This window comes from Schistocerca piceifrons, chromosome 5 (genome assembly GCF_021461385.2).
Source record: "Schistocerca piceifrons isolate TAMUIC-IGC-003096 chromosome 5, iqSchPice1.1, whole genome shotgun sequence".
NCBI classification, from domain to species: Eukaryota; Metazoa; Arthropoda; class Insecta; order Orthoptera; family Acrididae; genus Schistocerca; species Schistocerca piceifrons.
The window spans coordinates 72,828,778-72,849,658 of NC_060142.1; the positions used below are offsets into that span (position 1 = coordinate 72,828,778).

The 20,881-nt window shown below is 43.3% G+C and overlaps 1 protein-coding gene across 1 annotated transcript in view; it reads right to left on the minus strand.

The window, feature by feature from the left end:
- Positions 1–20,881, minus strand: part of LOC124799218 (UDP-glycosyltransferase UGT5-like) — a 177,621-nt gene that overhangs the window by 65,858 nt on the left and 90,882 nt on the right. The window contains exons 5-6 of the mRNA XM_047262754.1: positions 9,586–9,808; positions 2,763–2,982 (exon numbers count right to left, since the gene is read on the minus strand). Of these exons, the coding sequence (XP_047118710.1) occupies positions 2,763–2,982; positions 9,586–9,808 (443 nt within the window). The remainder of the gene's footprint in view (positions 1–2,762; positions 2,983–9,585; positions 9,809–20,881) is intronic.

A 20,881-nucleotide genomic window follows, 5' to 3' on the forward strand; every position in this document is an offset into this window, starting at 1 on the left:
CGGAGCCTACACAAAACAATGGCTGTCTTTACGGACATTCTCCAAGTGGGTAACATTCCTCCCTCACTTAAACGAGCAAAGATCATCGCAGTCCTGAAACCTGGTAAACCAGGCGATAGAACAGAGAGTTACCGCCCCATTGCCCTTCTCGGTATGGTCTATAAATTACTAGAAAGACTGCTCCTCAACAGAATAGGCCAAACTATACTAAAAAAAATCCCTATCGAACAAGCAGGATTCCGTCCCTATCGCTGCTGTACAGATCAAGTCCATCACTGACAACATATATAGAGGCGGGGTTGCAGAAGAAACATAAAGTAGCTGTAGCATTCATAGATCTAAGAGCAGCCTATGATACAGTTTGGAAACAGGGACTCATGTACAAATTAATCTGTGCCGTCCCCTGCAAGAAGATAACCAACCTCATTGACGATATGTTGTCAAATAGAATCTTCCAAGTAATAATAGGGAATGAGAGAAATAAACAGATGAAACTCAATAATGGACTCCCACAAGGCTCTGACCTTGCGCCCCTTCTTTTCAGCCTTTACATCGCTGACATGCCTGCAATCAGATTGCGCAAATTTGGTTATGCTGACGACTGGGCTATGGCAACAGCCCACAGAAACATAGAGACTGCCGAAGATGTCCTTACGAGTGACCTAAGGATTCTCAGGGAGTACTTTAGAAAATGGAGGCTACAACCTAGTGATACAAAGACGGAAGTATCTGCCATTTGAACAATAAAATGGCCCACAGAGAACTACATGTATATCTAGACGGGAAAATACTAAATCACAACAAACACACAAAGTACCTTGGGGTTACCCTAGATAGGACACTAATATTCAAAGAGCACCTGACGAAAACTGCAGCGTAACTTAAAACACGCTACAACATATTGCAGAAGCTCTGTGGCACCACTTGGGGCTCCACAGCATCTACCTTAAGAACATTCCACTTGGCTTGGTGTATCCAGTGGCAGAATACTGTGCCTCAGTGTGGCTCAACAGCAAACACACGCACATGGTAGATAGCCAACTTAATGCAACAATGCGTGTTATATCAGGCACAATCAGACCAACTCCTACAGTGCGGCTGCCCGTTCTCAGTAACATAGCCCCTCCTAACCTGCGCCGAGAACACGCTCTGGTTAGAGAATTTCAAAAAATCATGACCAACCCCCAATTACAAAGCCATGAAAATACTCACGACATCCAAGGAAACCGACTTCGGTCTAGGCATCCTCCACTAAAGACCGCACAGGCGCTGCACCAAACCAACTTTAAAATTGTGGTGTGCGTACTGTAAGACCTTCGGTACACGCACCATCAGATTATTTGACTTGTCGCTCTAACGAAGTAGGCGAGTGTCAGCACACACATTTATTAAAATAATTAAAAGCATGAAATTACTTAACTTGATTCTGGATGCTATTTACAATTGACAATCTGAAGTTCCTTTGGTCTTGGTACGTTAATCTTATTCTCACATATCTCTGATACTTGACAAAGTGTCTATACATTTCTCTTCATGGCTATGTACAGGAATATGATAATCTTATTAGGCGCAGACTGAAACTTGACTATAGACTGGTACAGACAAATGCAGACTGATGCAGACTGCCTAATCGGAGGTCTGTACACTCGTTATAATACCTCGCGCGTTCAGGTATCACTGCGCGAGTGTGATCCGCGAGGGAAAAAAGTTCTACGATAGCAGCAATCTCATTGGCTGCGTTACATATTAATACGCGGATCGGCGGAAGCAGAATTTGGTCCGTCTTTATGGCAGCGCCATCTCGTAGTGCGGAGACGGACGAGCGCTGCGCCTGCGCTGTTGTGCTTAGCGGGGCGCGCTCTAGTGGGAAAGATGTATACGCGCTGACTACGCGGAACTATGTACACAACAAAAATAAATGACCGATGGAAAGAGGAATGGGAGAGCAAACAGCAGTAAACTGCCACAGTATAAAAGGATTTGATTGCCCTCGCAAAGTTTGGTCAACTCTTAATCGCATCAGAACCAACTGTGAGAGATGCGCCAACTCCTTACACAGATGGGGTAAACTCCCTTCGGCCGCTTGCGACTGTGGCGCTGAGAGACAGACGGTCAAATACATCGTGCAGGAATGTCCACTAAGGGCATATGAGGGCGACCCACCGGATTTCCTAATGGCGACCCAAGAGGCAATCGACTACATATTATCTAAGCTGGACGTTTGTGATTGCTCTTCTGTGAGTGTAAATTTACAATTGGTGGTGTCCTTATATACAAACTGTTATTTACTGCTGTGTTTATACATATGTGATTTTTTTTTTTAATCATGTTGTTTCTGTAATTTTTTACTGTAATGTTATGCCCCATACGCTAAATAAATAAAAATTTACACGCGTAACTGCAAGAGACCGTGGCCGTATACTCTTCGGAGGCAAACACAAAGATGGACTGTTCTTCAGAAACGCAGCAGACGTGCATTACCGCACTGTCAACCGTAGCCTGCCCGCATCTCGTGGTCTTGCGGTAGCGTTCTCGCTTCCCACGCCCGGGTTCCCGGGTTCGATTCCCGGCGGGGTCGGGGATTTTCTCTGCCTCGTGATGGCTGGGTGTTGTGTGCTGTCCTTAGGTTAGTTAGGTTTAAGTAGTTCTAAGTTCTAGGGGACTGATGACCATGGATGTTAAGTCCCATAGTGCTCAGAGCCATTTGAACCATCTGAACCATCAACCGTAGCCGCTTAGCAGCCGTTGGCGCGCTGACGTACCTGGCATCGTTGAGCAGCGCGTCCAGGGCGGAGCTGAACGTGTCGTACGTGAGGTCCTGGTACTCCAGCAGCAGGCCGGTGCCCCTCCTGGCCGCCCTCGCCGCATTGGCCACCTGGTCACCGCCGAACGGGATGGCCAGCACCGGCACGGCGGCCATCGTCGCCTCCACCATGCTCATCTGACCGCCGTGAGTGATGAACACACGCGTCTTAGGGTGGTCTGGAACACAGGGGCAGCACATCGCTGGTCAGTTGTTGTCACTTTCACTTTATTTGTTTCATTATAAACAACACGTGACAAGCGACAGATCTTGCGCGAGGCGGGTTGCTCTCTCACCATCCTTTAAACAATCTGTCCACCTACCTGGACAGGCTTCCGGTTGTCTGTCCCTTCACTCTGCGATGCTGGATATTGGTTTGGTCGACAAAAGCAGCATTGACAAAATACGACAAAATACCATCCACGCATAGGCCACATAACTCCAGTCCATGGGCAGTAGGTGAAAGTTAGATAAATAATCCACTGTTCGGGATTCTTGCATGACTCGTTTTAAAAAATGTCTAAATTTTCTTTTTTTTAGACAACATACGAGGGCAGTTCAATAAGTAATGCAACACATTTTTTTTCTCGGCCAAATTTGGTTGAAAAAACCGGAAATTTCTTGTGGAATATTTTCAAACATTCCCGCTTCGTCTCGTATAGTTTCATTGACTTCCGACAGGTGGCAGCGCTGTACGGAGCTGTTAAAATGGCGTCTGTAACGGATGTGCGTTGCAAACAACGGGCAGTGATCGAGTTTCTTTTGGCGGAAAACCAGGGCATCTCAGATATTCATAGGCGCTTGCAGAATGTCTACTGTGATCTGGCAGTGGACAAAAGCACGGTGAGTCGTTGGGCAAAGCGTGTGTCATCATCGCCGCAAGGTCAAGCAAGACTGTCTGATCTCCCGCGTGCGGGCCGGCCGTGCACAGCTGTGACTCCTGCAATGGCGGAGCGTGCGAACACACTCGTTCGAGATGATCGACGGATCACCATCAAACAACTCAGTGCTCAACTTGACATCTCTGTTGGTAGTGCTGTCACAATTGTTCACCAGTTGGGATATTCAAAGGTTTGTTCCCGCTGGGTCCCTCGTTGTCTAACCGAACACCATAAAGAGCAAAGGAGAACCATCTGTGCGGAATTGCTTGCTCGTCATGTGGCTGAGGGTGACAATTTCTTGTCAAAGATTGTTACAGGCGATGAAACATGGGTTCATCACTTCGAACCTGAAACAAATCAATGGAGTGGCGCCACACCCACTCCCCTACCAAGAAAAAGTTTAAAGCCATACCCTCAGCCGGTAAAGTCATGGTTACAGTCTTCTGGGACGCTGAATGGGTTATTCTGTTCGATGTCCTTCCCCATGGTCAAACGATCAACTCTGAAGTGTATTGTGCTACTCTTCAGAAACTGAAGAAACGACTTCAGCGTGTTCGTAGGCACAAAAATCTGAACGAACTTCTCCTTCTTCATGACAACGCAAGACCTCACACAAGTCTTCGCACCCGAGAGGAGCTCACAAAACTTCAGTGGACTGTACTTCCTCATGCACCCTACAGCCCCGATCTCGCACCGTCGGATTTCCATATGTTTGGCCCAATGAAGGACGCAATCCGTGGGAGGCACTACGCGGATGATGAAGAAGTTATTGATGCAGTACGACGTTGGCTCCGACATCGACCAGTGGAATGGTACCGTGCAGGCATACAGGCCCTCATTTCAAGGTGGCGTAAGGCTGTAGCATTGAATGGAGACTACGTTGAAAAATAGTGTTGTGTAGCTAAAAGATTGGGGAATAACCTGGTGTATTTCAATGCTGAATAAAACAACCCCTGTTTCAGAAAAAAAATGTGTTGCATTACTTATTGAACTGGCCTCGTAGTTGCGTGGAGATAACAGCGATTGGTTTACTTATCATCAATTATTCAAAATGACAGCCACAATCGCATTATTTATTTTGTCGCCAACCGGTTTCAACACACGATGGGGGTCATCTTCAGGGCAGTTTGGTTACCAACCGTGCACACGCAGGGTGACGACACCAGCGAGCGACCAAATGGTGTAAACTGCCCTGAAGATGACCCCATCGTGGGTTGAAACCAGTTGGCGACAAAATAAATAATGCGATTGTGGCTGTCATGTTGAATAATTGAGTCTAAAATTTCCTTTTAGTTAGTTTATTGTCCTTAAAACAAGGAAAATGGCTATCAAGTCCGTATTTAATACCCCGACTCCAATTATGGAATGTTACTGACTATCTCTTTAACAAGTCCACACCCAAAAGCAGATACAAGATATTCAGTCCGACCCGATATTTTAAACATCCTAAACAGTCACTGACCCACGAGTATTTGCGACTTAACAGAGTTCGTCGTTCAGCAGTCTTCTTGTACAAAACTGCTCGCCATAATGTCTCGTAATCTGCACGAAACACGCTACGTGAAGTTTATGGACGACACGAAATCTTCACAAGCGAAGATCCCGTAAATGACGCTATTCACGAAGCCTAAACTTTCAGAAAATACTCAACACTGCAGTCACTTTTCATTAACTACCCGAGAAACGATCAAAAGCGAGGAGTTCTTCATTTTAAAACAAATTAGATTAGCGCGATTTAACATAGGTGTCTACCAGAAGACGGCTACCGAACGACTATTTTGACTCATACATCATAGTCAAAAGCGCGGGAAATGCTGAATTCCTATTGGCTATTATGTTAGGCAGCCAATCTGAGCATCTCGAGCACTTCTATGTTCGCGGTATTTCTAATGTTCGCTAGTCACATTATCACATGTAATGTAGACTACAAATCTGGAAATCTGAAACTAAATAAAATTTAAAAATGGTTCAAATATCGCAGAGGATATTACCACTATCAAATGGCTCTAAGCCCTGTTGGACTTAACATCTGAGGTCATCAGTCCCCTAGAACTGAGAACTACTTAAACCTAACTAACCTAAGGACATCACCCACATTCATGCCCGAGGCAGGATTCGAACCTGCGACCGTAGCGGTCGCGCGGTTCCAGACTGAAGCGCCTAGAACCACTCGGCCACACCGGCCGGCTGACGGTTAGGGAGCGTCGACCATTGCTGAGAGGAACTGTAAAAAATCGCATGAAATCAACGAAAGGATTCACTCGTACCAGTAGTCCAGCTACCACAATGACTGTGCATAGGGAGTTCAAGAGAAGGGCTTCAGTTCCTCATTAAAAAAATTATGTGGTCAATGCTAAGCGGCACTCGATGTGCAGTTCTAGGGGACTGATGACCTCGGATGTTAAGTCCCATAGTGCTCAGAGACAGCCTAACCGTCAGTAAATGAGGCCTGCTTCATCTTGGTTCAGCTGTGGCTGTCCTTTCACGTTTACTCTTCACAATCACACCACCAGCAGTCGGTTTGGTCATCTTTAGAAGGGTGAAAATGTCCTCAATGGATTTGTAACTCTGACTTCGAAGGTGGACGTTGCCTCTGAGCTCGATTGACCGACCCACTCTGCTCTTACTGTTTCTGTACTGATAACATAACAAACTGTCCCCGCCTCCTTTCATACTGGTGGGTCCGCTCCTCGCGTCATCTGGTGATCAATTCCGCAGTACACAGGGCTGTCCGGACACTGTTGATCGGAGAGTATATAGTCATCCGAGCCGGACACTAAGGAATACTTAACTGAACAGGTGTGTTCCAAGATGAACCGAAGGGAACAAAAGTGGTTTGTTTTTGAAGCACTTTCAAGAGAAATGTTTGTCTGTTTGTTTAGTTACATTGGATATCCCGTAGAGGATCAAAGAACAGGCAGTGCTGAATGTTATACAACAACTTGTTTACAACAATAATGAAACCAGGAAAAACAACCTGAGACACTACGCTTCATACTTCATATTGACAATTACAGGTGTCAGACGGCACGATCTGCTTATTTGACGGAGGAAAACATCGAACTAACGTTTCATTGCCCGTGTGGCCCTGATTTATCCCCTAATGACTTCTTTTCGTTCTGTAATGTAAGACAAAACACTGTGTGGATGATGATTTTCATGATCGCGAGAAGCTCTTTGGTTTTGACGTACCAACATGACAGTGGAAGAAATGTTGCCAGAATAGGTTCCACCGCACGGGGAAGTACATAGGTTTCAAAGGCAAATTTTTAGGCAAAACAATGAAATAGTTTACGCAGTATTCTATTGGTAATCAGAGAAACGTAGATATACTGAAAGCGGAAGAACTCAGTATTTTGCCGGTCGAAGTGGCCGTGCGCTTCTAGGCGCTGCAGTCTGGAACCGCGAGACCGCTACGGTCGCAGGTTCGAATCCTGCCTCGGACATGGATGTGTGTGATGTCCTTAGGTTAGTTAGGTTTAACTAGTTCTAAGTTCTAGGGGACTAATGACCTCAGAAGTTGAGTCCCATAGTGCTCAGAGCCATTTGAACCATTTTGAACACAGTATTTATATTCCACAATAATATTTATTTTATGGCTGGGAAACTGCGTTCAACTTTTTAGACTATCTTCAGACTATTTAAGAATAAACCGGTAATAAGTTTTATAATCCTACCCTAACACATAACGCAGTAAGTACAAGGAAGAGACAGCACTTAGCTGTAAACTAAAATCCAGGAACTACACAGCAGATTTCTGTACGAGAAATACTGTTGCCCATACTCTGTGGAAAAAAAAAATATCCAACTTCAGAACAAAGTGGAATCCACAGATTATCCTTCAATTTGTGCGGCAAATTATATGTATGTCAGTCAGTTAGGGCTATAACTGATTGAACTGATTGAACATGAAAGGAGCTGGAGACTGAAAAATAAAGATTCCACCTTTGCTGAGTATGTCTCGGATGAATGTTATTCTTATGATATAAATGTTATGTTCTCCATAGACCAAATAAAGGTAGAAAACTAACATTACCTGACACTCTGGCTATCAATAAAGAACAGTGACAGACCCATGACTTAATCCTCCATGTTCAAGTACAGTTCCGTTATTTATCCTTGCTAAAGTAGTAGCAGCCACTTAATATTTTCCCTATCATAAGACAACATGCTTATCATAAATAGTATAGCCGTTCGCGACTCCCAACACTGTATTGATCTTTCCTCCCCTTTGACTCCTGCCTCCCTTTTTGCCCACAGTTTGCCCATACTATCCATATAACAGAGTAGTCTGAGCCCAAATATTCCCTTATCTACTGTTGCGGCATGTACATTCTCATACTTTCAATCTTCGAGTATAATATGCCATAAGATTTGTTTGCTTGTAGTTTTTTTGTGTGTTTTAGTATGCCTATATATTACGTACAGATACATAGAGATATAAGATCACATATCTTTCGAAAAACAGTCTGTTTACAGCTATTAATTCTAACTGATGTTGTGTGGACTGTCCGTTTACTTTCAAGCTGTCTAACGATGTTCTAGAAAGGCAAAAGCAGGTCCAGAACGAACTATAAAATAAATATGATTGCGGAAAGCCAATACTGTGTAATTCAGTTTTTAAAATAAAATCATTTACACTGATAACATTACGGCCACTGCATAGAGACAATGGATGCCGCCTGGTGGCGTTGTAGGCACGTGACACGGTAACAGAAGTGTGTAGACGGAGCCGACACGGACGGGGGTGGGGGGTGGGGGGAGGGGGAATCACCCTAGCGAAGATATGGGCTGCAAATGGGGAAATACACTGACATAAGCGATTTTGACAAACGGCAGATTATTATTACGCAAATCCTGTGAACGAGTATCTAGTAAACGGCGAAGCTGGTATAATGGTCACGTGCTTCTGTCGTGAGCATCTACAGAAAGAGGTAGAAGGACAGTGAAACTAGAACTAGCCGGTAAATGGTTTTGACGTCCACAACTCTTCACAGCATGTGGGGTTCGGAAGATTGCTAGCTCTGTAAAGTAGCATAGATGGTGATCTGTGGCGTCTCTGCCGAAAGGTCACAATGCTGGTGCACAAACAAATATTTCGGAGCACGCCGTTCATCGTTCTTTGTTGAACACGGAGCTCCACAGCAGACCATTCCTACGTATTCACATGTTGACCATTGCAGTGGGCACGGGACCATTGAGGTTCGACGGTCGATCAATGGAAACGTATTGGCTGTTTGGGCGAATCACGTTTTTGCTACACTAACTCGATGGTCGTCTCCACGAACGCAGTTATCAATGCGAATGTTGGCTCGAAACGCACAGCGCGCCACGGACGCAGGCTGGTTGGAGCACTATTACGCTGTGGGAGACATTCTCCTGCTCTTGTATGCGAGATGTGGTAGTAATCAAAAACACGCTGATAGCCGTGAATCATCTGCATCTCTTCGTGCTTGATGTCTTCCCCGAGGTTGATGCAATGTAATTGTCCAAGACTCGAAGCCACAGTGCTACAGTGGTTTGGGGAGCATCGTAGAGAACTTCTATTTATGTCTTGGCGACCAAATTCACCTTATGTAAATCCTATGGGATCCATCTGGGTCGCTATCGGGGCGCCATCGCCGCGTTCACAAATCAGCATCCATTATTTACGCGAATTACATGACCCGTCCGTAGACATCTAATGCCGAATTTCTCCGCAAACATATCAACAAATTGTTGGATCTTTGATACACAGAATCAGTAGTTCGTTCCAAAGACCGCTAAACAAGCTTATTAAGCTGCTGGCCATAATGTAGTGGCTCATCAGTGTATACCAGTAAAGTTCTTACTTCATGATTTAGGATAAGAACTTAGAAGACAGCCCTGATTATGTGAAGCGCAGATCAACAGCTGACTCACTGAGCACGTCGTTCTGCGGCAGCCACGTGGTCGCTTTGACGTTGTCCGGCAGCGGCGGCAGGCCGGAGGCGTCCACCTTCCAGAGCACGCGCTGCTCCAGCCTGGAGAACGTGTCCAGCAACGCCCGCAACTTCTCCGAGGAGAACCAATCCGCACGGATCTTGGTGCCGAGACTGAAGTACACCACGCCTGCCGGACTGCTGTCCATGAATTTCTGAATTTCCTACAACAGCAACAGCATCATCAGTGGAACACTTCTTCACACCCGAAGCTGAGTAGAATCAGTGTTATAGGTACAACAAAGGTCTGCTCACTAAGGTACTGCGGGAGACAATCCAAAACGTCATTTACCTTATACCTATAGTCGAGAGTCTGCGTATTTTAGCAGTCGGTCGCGGTCTTATTAAAGAAAACATGCTGTCATACAATACTGGCCATTAAAATCGCTGCACCAGGAAGAAATGCAGATGATAAACGGGTATCCATTGGACAAATATATTACACTAGATCTGACATGTGATTACATTTTCACGCAATTTGCGTGCATAGATCCTGCGAAATCAGTACCCAGATCAACCACCTCTGGCCGTAATACCGGCCTTGATACGCCTGGCGTGTACAGGTACAGCTGCCCATGCAGCTTCAACACGATACCACAGTTCATCAAGAGTAGTGACTGGCGTATTGTCACGAGCCAGTTGCTCGGCCACCATTGACCATACGTTTTCAATTGGTGAGAGATCTGGAGAATGTGCTCGCCAGGGGAGCAGTCGAACATTTTCTGTATCCAGAAAGGCCCGTACGGGACCTGCAACTTGCAGTCGTGCATTATCCTGAGCCACGGGTCGTAACACATCTGAAATGTAACGTCCACTTTTCAATGTGCCGTCAATGCGAACAAGAGGTGACCGAGACGTGTAGCCAATGGCACCCCATACCATCACGCCGGGTGATACGCCAATACGGCGATGACGAATACACTCTTCCAATGTGCGTTTACCGCGATGTCGCCAAACATGGATGCGACCATCATGATGCTGTAAACAGAACCTGGATTCATCCGAAAAAATGACGCTTTTCCATTTGTGCACCCAGGTTTATCGTTGAGTACACCATCGCAGGCGCTCCTGTCTATGATGTATCGTCAAGGGTAACCGCAGCCACGGTCTCCGAGCTGATAGTCCATGCTGCTGCAAACGTCGTCGAACTGTTCGTGCAGATGGTTGTTGTCTTGCAAACGTCCCCATCTGTTGACCCAGGGATCGAGACGTGGCTGCACGATCTGTTACAGCCATGCGGATAAGATGCCTATCAGCTCGACTGCTAGTGCTACGAGGCCGTTGGCATCTAGCATGGCGTTCCGTATTACCCTCCTGAACCCACCGATTCCATATTCTGCTGACAGTCATTGGATCTCGACCAACGCGAGCAGCAATGTCGCGATACGATAAACCGCAATCGCGATAGGCTACAATCCGACCTTTATCAAAGTAGGAAACGTGATGCTACGCATTTCTCCTCCTTACACGAGGCATCACAACAACGTTACGCCAGGCAACGCCGGTCAACTGCTGTTTGTGTATGAGAAATCGGTCGGAAACTTTCCTCATGTCAGCACGTTTTAGGTGTCGCTACCGGCGCCAACCTTGTGTGAATGCTCTGAAAAGCTAGTCATTTGCATATCACAGTATCTTCTTCCTGTGGGTTAAATTTCGCGTTTGTAGCGCATCATCTTCGTGGTGTAGCAGTTTTAATGGCCAGTAGTGTATATAACAATATATTAGTAATTTTCTTTTTTCTTTTTTCCTTTCTTTGAAAAAACTACTTTTTAGTGCAAAAAAAATTTTTTTTGACTGACTATAAAGCGTGTTATTTATGATGAGGCAAAGACTCACGTATATGACACATACAGTCATAATGCGTAAAGTCTTGAGTAATCAGTTCAGATTGGTTGTTTGGTTGATTGATTTGGGTGAGAGGACCAAACAGCGAGGTCATCGGTCCCAACGCATTAGGGAAGGATGGGGAAGGAAGTCGGCCGTGCCCTTTCAAAGGAACAAGCCTGGCATTTGCCTGAAGCGATTTAGGAAAATCATGGATAAGCTGAACCAGGTTTGCCGGAGGCGGGTTTGAACCGTCGTCCTCCAGAATACGACTCCAGTGTGCTAACCCCTGTGTCACCTCGCTCGGTAATCATTTCAGTAAATGACTTAGTTTTGTGAAGCAATATCCGTCTTTTGTCAGACACACTTCACTTGTCATTTCCATCTTCAACTTTTCTCCTCCTAGAGGCGATCTGTTAAGAGGCCTGCATCAATGGAAGTTTCTTTAAGTGACAATAATTATTCATTTTTGTTCAAACATTGTGCCATACTCTTTAATTTTGTGCAACTAATACCCACGTTACTGACATGTTTTACAGTGGAAATGCGGGTAAATCTGATGGTGTGAAGGCGAATAACCGATTTGGGCAATGTCTGTTTACCCATCATTACTGGTTCACTTTAGATATTCGAAGCTGGCACGGTGGCTAAAATAAGGAACCAAGCCAGTTACTCCAGAAACGTAAAATATTTCATTCAAATTGAAGATGTTCTATTCAGCGTGAGTTTAACTCTCCAGTAGAGTTAAACTGGCGACCGCTCGTAGGACAGTTGAAATAGTTCATTAATATGACGTATATGTAATTTTGATTCAAAGCGTGTGTGTTTCTATCTACCGATGACTCGTACGTGTGAAGTTAATCTGATCTGTGAGTTCTGAAAGGGTGAAAAATATATTTTAAAAAGAGAACTAAATTCGTGTTAAAATAATAAAATCAAGAAAAAGGCACGAAAAAGGTGAAATTATAACTCATAAATTGTTGTGAAGACGTCATTGCTAATGTCTACAACATAAGGCAAGCCAATATACATTGCTCATTCAGCTATAGTAATAGTCCGGGCTTCGGTAGCAGTAAAATCTTCTTAGTTGAAACTTAAATTTCGAAAAATTAGCTGTATATATATATTTTATTATTTAGTACGCAGCCACAATGCGTTTTTCAAAAGAACCGCAAGACGGCAGTTAACGTTTCTAAGCACACGCAGTTTCAGTAGTGTCTTGCATTTGTTTCACACAGAAGTATTTTACGATGTTGAGCGGCGCGCCAATACCATCTGTGAACTGTTTACAACTAAGCTGCTTCACAATAAGTAATAATTCCGTCAGACTGTATTGTACGGTAGTATAATCAGCACTTCAGCACAAGCTGTTATAGATGAATTAGGACAAATCCTGAAAGTCTTGACACAAGATGTGCATAAACGACAAGAAAATGTCTAAACTCATCTTAATGATGAGACAGGAAAAACGGAAAAGGAATTAAACGCAGTAAAGAGGCAGGAGAGGAATGACACATCCCAGGTGGCTGAAGTAGCTCGGACTTACGATGTTTATTACAGTACAGTACCCTCTGAAAATTGTTATGTTGATGAAATGTATGGAGTAATTTGTAGCCACAATATTATGCAAGTAGAAGTATGGGGCAGAGCCATATTTTTATGTTATTTTGCTGGACAAAAGTTTACTCAAATACAAACACTTCATATTTTCAATTTAATAACAAGCATAATAACGAAAATGAGAAAAACTACAACAAGAGATGCGGTGCAAGTTATTTCTCGCAGCAGCAAGTAAAGTTTTGTTGGCGTGCTACGAAGACGTTAATTCGGTGACGTAAGCGACGACGAGACTACTGAATTCCACACGCCATGCAGGGTATCATGCAGGTGTATCAATAAAATTAGATTGACAGTAACCCAAATGGTTACACAATACACTGAACATGACATATTACGCTTGCTATGACACCTTACACAAACAACGAACCACCAGAATGGATGGGGGCAGTTCAGATCTAAATCAGTTATTTGCTAGCATATTCAGCTACCAAGAAGATTAAACGACTGTGTTCACACCGTGGTGTTAAAAAACACGTTCACCAGGTACAGAAAAAAAGTGAACACCATGCTTCGAAATTAAAATTCTTTATATGGGGTCATATTTATTACTATTTCAGTTAGGTACCGCTGAATGCTTTAAAATTATGGGTGAACTAAGGCAAAATAAAAGTGAACAGGTATTGTCCTACTCTCTTGAAGTGAATAATGTCCTAGGTTTTCTCTAAGACACTTTACCTAAGTTCTACTAAATGAAACTTAACACTGTTTTGTAAGTAACTGGAATTGGTGGCGACTTGGTGTTATTCAGTAGATACACATTTGTTGTGGTAAGGATAGGTATACGGTCATTAATTTTTAGGATAAGTCTGTAAAAGGGGATCCGTGTCAAACAACACGGCCCAAATAAGTATGTAGATGCAGGTTGGTCGAGAGTGTGGAATATTGGAAATGGACGAATGGATCGCCCGGAATGTAACTGATGGGTATGTAAACAGGCATTTTTATGAAATGAGTATGCAGCAAGGGAGATACTGTTTCATGTAGAGCAGGTTAGGTCATTTATCTATGTCAGCCAAAATATAAATACCTGAAGCGTCAGAGGTTTGAATGAGTAAGTAATACGGTAACAAACGTCTATACGGATCTAAGTTAAACTGTGTCAAATGATAATATGACTAATATGATTACTCTTGTCTGAAGCCTTGATCAGAAAACTTCAAGTATTGTTCATTGACAGCCATATTTCGAAAATATTTCATTTATACAATACAGATCAAAGCAAGCTTCTTACCATGTAACTCACCAGTAGAGTCAAACATTCTATTGGTGTAACTTAGTGAAACTATGGGACGTACGCAACAGTCGACTGGATATTTATTTATATATTGCGTGTTGGCGAACAATGGCCCACGTGAAAGTTCCAGTCGCTTCTCTTTTGTCCTATTGTCCTTCAAGAGTCTTACACCCCTTCACTACATCTCTGTTTTTCATTCTTCAGAGCACTTCACATTCGTTGTCTGACTGCTCCTGCCTTGGTCTCCTTCTACACCTAACATTTTCCTCTCTAAAATATCTGCTTCTCCTTCTTCTTATATTTCGTATATCTCAATATTTTTAGCTGCTGTGACTTGGTTGCTTGTTAATTTCTTTTCCCAGTGATTGTTCAAAATAATGTTTTGTCAGTCTATTGTCATTCACATTGTATAAAGTCCAACTAATGCCAATCTTGTTTCTGTTATTTTTCTTTGCTTTTCGTTGCCCCTTCCACGCTTCTTATTAGATCTAAATTATTCGTCATGATTCTTCCTCTAATTATTTCTGCCTAATTTATACCTGAGCGCTAGGCATTCACTTGCGTAGAGACATTCCGGATTCTTTTCTTTTCTTGATACGAACTTTTTATTGCAAATAATTTATTTTTTTGTGATCGTTACGCTCTATACATTTTGTACCCTCTTTCATTTATGAAAAATAACCCATTTTCTTGACTCATCTCTTCCTGATATTTGAACCATTCTGACTGACCACGGCCTGTCTGTAAAAATTCTGGTAGCGATGCCTTTTTTACGTTTTTAATAAATTTGTTTTCCGCTACAGAGATTCCTAAATCAGCTTTACTGTCTGTCTCTTCCTAGAGACTGTCTTGTATTTCTGCATCTGCTAGATTTTCAGGCAGTACAACAAAATCATCTGCAAATGCCTGACAGTTCACTTCCAATAACTGAGTTGGTCAGTTTCGAGACATGTCATGCCGTAAGTACTAAAACAAAAATACGTATTATATTTCACGGAATTGACGGTTATTCGCTTAATGTACGAATAAAAACTGTGTACTCTGATTCGCGGGAGTTGACGGGGGCAGAGGGGTGGGGTGGGTGGGGGTCCCCACCCCCTACCCTTGCAGACGCTTATGTCGATACACTGTTTTTTACTTCCCAGTTTCACTGGAGATACGTGATATTGCTTTAGATTTTATTTCCAAATTCTTACAATTTATTGTAACACACAGCTTAAGAGAACTGGAGACAAGCTGCCACCTTGTCTTAGGAAAGGTATTTATTTTATGGACTTTACTTTTTCGACTGTACCTGCAAGCGTTTCACGCATTAGACACGTCAGTGTAGTTTTATTTATTTTTATTAACTTATTAATTTATTTCACGTGGCAAGCTGAGGCCGTCAGGCACAGGATAGAGAAGCAAATAGCTCAACAGAGAAAAGGCCACTGTACCTGACGAGATACCAATAGCAGTCTACAAAGATTATGCGAAAGAACCCGCTCGTCTTCTAGTAGCAGACTACCGTAGGGCACTGGAGAAGCAAAATGTTCCAAACTGTTGGAAAAAAGCGCAGCTCATTCCCGTTTCCAAGAAGTGTCGTCGAACAGATGGTCGAAGCTATAAATCCATATCTGTGACTTTTGCCTATTGTAGAATTTGCGAACAAGTTTTATGCTTGCATATCATGAAATTTCTGGAGACCGAAAACCACCTCTGCAGGGATTAACAAATGTGTCGGAAACAACGATATTGGAAAACTCAGTTCACCCTGTTCGCCCACGAGACCCAGAAATCAACTCATACTGGCGCCCCAGTTCATGACGAGTCCCTTGACTTCCGTAAAGCATTCGATATAGTTTTGCAGTGCCGCCTAATCAACTAAATAAGACCGTGTGGAATAACAGACCAGCTTTGTGACTGGATTGAAGAGTCTAGCATACAGAACACATCACGTCATACTCAAAGGAAATAAATCTTTAGAATGAAAGTAACTTCGGGCGGCCGCTAGGGATTGTTATAGGACCATTACTTTTCACAGTATATAAAAATGACCAAGTGGGCGACCTCCGGGGTTCCACTAGGTTTTTCCTCGGTGATGCTGTAGTAAGCAGAGAAACCGCAACGCAGATAAATTTTAACGAAATGCAGGAAGACGTACAGAGGATCGACACTTGGTACACGGATTGGCAGTTCACGTTCAACATATATAAATTTAACATATTTCGTATATGTGGACAGAAAGACACTTTTTTGTATGATTACACGGTAACAGAACTTGCTGAGTCCAGTGCTTTGTTCTCGAAGTCTTCCATGAACAACAGAGAGAAGAGAGGGCTTCCCATAGCAACTCTATCAATCTGCTCGTAAAATCCACCATTAAACTGAAAGTAAGATAACAAAATCACATGTTCAAATAAGGCCGTAATGTTCTTATCAAAATGTTGGCCGATAAGAGATAAAGAGCGCTTTAAAGCTACACTGGTATATAATGATACCACGTCAAAGCAAAAGAGCACATCCGTACTATTTAGCCCGATATTGCTGAGTCTCTGAAGAAAATCCATAGAATTACGAATGTGGTGACTACATTTCTTACCAATGGTTTATCATTTCCAGGCCACGCCTGTGCGCTGGTGAGGTGGCCATAGTTTCCACCACTGCCAGTATCTGGCGCAAAGTTTTCTCCAGCCTGGTGGCGACGGGTCCGTCTTTCCCTAGTCCTCCCAAATGAATTTTGGCCGGCGCCTACATGGCTGGCATAAACGCTTGTAGCTTAACATGGTGATCAGTATTCTGCAGCGCCTATTGCAAAAGCACTTGTAAAAGTCCTCCGGAAGCATTACCTCACAAAAGCTCTATTATTCGGAGCTGCAAATGGCCAATGAAAATGCCTATACTTTCCTCCCGATTCTGATTAGATGGGATGCGTAAAGGCCAAATAATTTCGGAAAGCATTTTGGACGCTCGCAAATTAGAGGGGTAGGCCGCCAGCTTTCGTGGCGACTAAAGTCGTGTGCCCTCTGGGGCAGGAGTGGCGTTCTGGTAGTGTATTTCTTAAGTCGCGAGAGGCTGAGCCTTTGCGATCAACCCAGTTCTTTCTTGCAGTACAGAAAATTGAAACAATCCGAATGTGTGTTCCCTTGAGTGAATTTCATTTCGAGTTCAGCCTTTCTGGCTTTTCTAGACGAGTGTTGCACTTTAGCAATCGTGCAGATGCTCAATAGAGAGGGACAAAAAAATTTGGATTTGGAGCTCAGTAGCTCGCTGGTCGGCAGTGTTTAACTGACCGAAGAGGACTTGGCAATGTTTTCACTGAAGCAATGAATGTCGCTTGTTTCCGTGCAAATTTGAGTGTGTTGTTTTTTTTATTTATTTACAACATGTTCCATTACAATACCTGTAATACTGCATGTCCACTGTTCAGCCAGAACATTACGACCACCGACCTACTTTCGATATGAACCCGTGCAGGCGATGGCAGTGTCACCTGCCGACGAATGACTGCTAGTCAAAAATGTGAACGGTACATTTAGTATCAGTGAGCATGTTGTCCGTGTGTAGAATGGGGAAGGCGCGCGACCTTTCTTACAAGGGGACTTCCCCATCGCACCCCCCTCAGATTTAGTTATAAGTTGGCACAGTGGATAGGCCTTGAAAAACTGAACACAGATCAATCGAGAAAACAGGAAGAAGTTGTGTGGAACTATGGAAAAAATAAGCAAAATATACAAACTGAGTAGTCCATGCGCATGATAAGCAATATCCAGGAGATGTGAGCTCAGGAGCGCCATGGTCCCGTGGTTAGCGTGAGCAGCTGCGGAACGAGAGGTCCTTGGTTCAAGACTACCTTCGAGTGAAAAGTTTAATTTTTTATTTTCAGACAATTATTATCTGTCCGTCCGTCCGTCTGATGTGAGGTAACTGCGCCGTAGTATGGCGACGCTACACCTAAACCGAAAAATTTGAAAACGTTAAAAACATATGTTTTGACAGAGTACATGGAAAACTGTGCGACTGTGAAACTGTTGCATTCATTTGTTGAAGTTTACGTGACAAACTCTTATTTTTTCATCACTTTTTTGGGAGTGATTATCACATCCACAGGAAAACTTAAATCGGGCAAGGTAGAAGAATCTTTTTACCCATTCGCCAAGTGTACAAGTTAGGTGGGTCGACAACATATTCCTGTCATGTGACGCACACGCCGTCACCAGTGTCGTATAGAATATATCAGACGTGTTTTCCTGTGGAGGAATCGGTTGACCTATGACCTTGCGATCAAATGTTTTAGGTTCCCATTGGAGAGGCAGGTCCTTTCGTCTACTAATCGCACGCTTATGCGGTGCGGTCACAAAACACAGACACTGAACTTATTATAGTGAACAGAGACGTCAATGAACGAACAGACAGATCATAACATTGCGAAAATAAAAGAAGTAAATTTTTCATTCAAGGGAAGACTTGAACCAAGGACCTCTCGTTCCACAGTTGCACACGCTAACCACGAGACCACCGCGCTCCAGAGTTCGCATGAACCTTGATGTTGCTTATCTTGCGCAAGGGCTACTCAGTTTGTATATTTTGCTTATTTTTTCCACAGTTCAACACAACTTCTTCCTGTTTTCTCGATTGATCTGTGTTCAGTTTTTCAAGGCCTATCCACTGTGCCAACTTATATAACTAAATCTGAGGGGGTGCGATGGGGAGGTTCCCTTGTTAGTTTGACCGAGGGCAGACTGAGATGGCCTGGAGGCTCGGCACGAGAATTTCGAAAACGGCACGACTTGTCGGGTGTTGGAGAAGTGCTGTGGTGAGTGTGTTAAAGATGTGGCGAAGCCAAGGTGAAACCACGTACAGACGTCGTGAAGTTGAGCGGCAACTCCTCATTACAGATGTCGGACGTCGTACACTCGGCAGAATGCTATAACAGGACAGGCGGCGCCTTGTAGCGGAACTAACATCAGACTTTAATGCTGGGCAAAGTACAAGCGTTTCTGGACACGTAGTGAACCGAACACTCCTAACGAAGGTCCTCTGCAGCTGACGACCCATGCATGTCCCAATATTAACACCACGATATCGGCACTGGATATTTGCGCCGACTGGATGGCGAGAATCCGTCGTTTTCCAGGGGGACAGCTCCTTGACACCGGTATTACAGGACGGAGACAAGCTGGCAGCGGCTCCATTATGCTCTGGGAAACATCCACGTGAGAATCTGTGGGACGCGTGAAGCTCGTGCAAAGCACCACAACGGCCAATGAGTATCGTACACTGGTTGCAGACCACGTACACCCCTTCTTGAAAATCATGTTTCCAGAAGGCAGAGTCGTAAGGCCAGGGGTGTGATAGAGTGGTTCGAGGAACACAGTGGCGCGTTCCACCTGATGTGGTGCCCCCCAACTCGCCAGATCTGAACCCGATCAAACACATCTGGGATGTAATTGAACGTGGCGTCACGGAACTGAATTTAAATATGTAAAATTAACTCATAAGCTGTAAAATTATTTTCCTTCATCCTGCATTTATTTTTGTGTTACATGATTAATGAAGAGACTGGGAAAACGGATGTAAAATTAAAAATAAAATGAAATAACCTTGAACTAAACGCTGTATTGTAGTCAATCTGCAAATGGGATAATAGCAGTTAAAGGGTTAATATATTCAGTTTATCTGTAACTACTACCACTGTAAGTCAAAAGGCTATAGGACACCACATTGTAGTACACTGGCACACTGGCATAATTTTGCACAAGTTGTCACTGCCTTTTCCCGACTTTCTGAATGTTATATGATTACATTTCCCCTGTCAGAACAATGTAAAATGGTTTTGGAACTACAAATGAACAGAGTAAAATAGTATCTACTGTCAGTTGTCCAGTGTATCAAATATGCTATGTCTATGGAAACACCATTCTGAGGAATTAAAAGCAAAATTTCTTTAGTAGAAATGGAATCAGGAACTCTTAAAAACTGTTTAATAATGCAATAAAGCTCAATCAATAACACTAATCCATCTATGCTTCTCAAAAACTGACTGTGAATGACAAGTATCTGAGATCATTGTTGTCCAGAGAGTACCAAGTAATACACAACTGACCTTCATAAGAAATGTAGTGCATTTTGTGAATGAACATAGTTTGAACAGATGTTATCATATCTGAGACCAGGAGTTGCTACAGCTTATGTGAACCCAGATACACTGGCTGGAGCCACAGGAACCTGTTTTAGGTAGTTAGTTAGTTGATTAGTTAAGTAGTTAGTTAGTTATGTACTTCTAGATCATACTGATGATAAACATTACCATATGGAACATACGCACATGCACATAAACGACTAAAAAATTTATATAGCTCTTTCTTTAAACATTAAAAATCATTTACACTCAAGAATTCGTCTGTGGTATACAACAAGTGGTTAAGGAGATTCATCTTTAATCTACATTTGAAAATACTTTCTATCTGTCATGCATATTATTTCCATGGACATATCATCAACGAGTTTTATAGCTGCATATTTCAGCCATTTTTGTGCCAAAGTTAAGTTCATTAAAGGGTGACACAGCACATCTTTC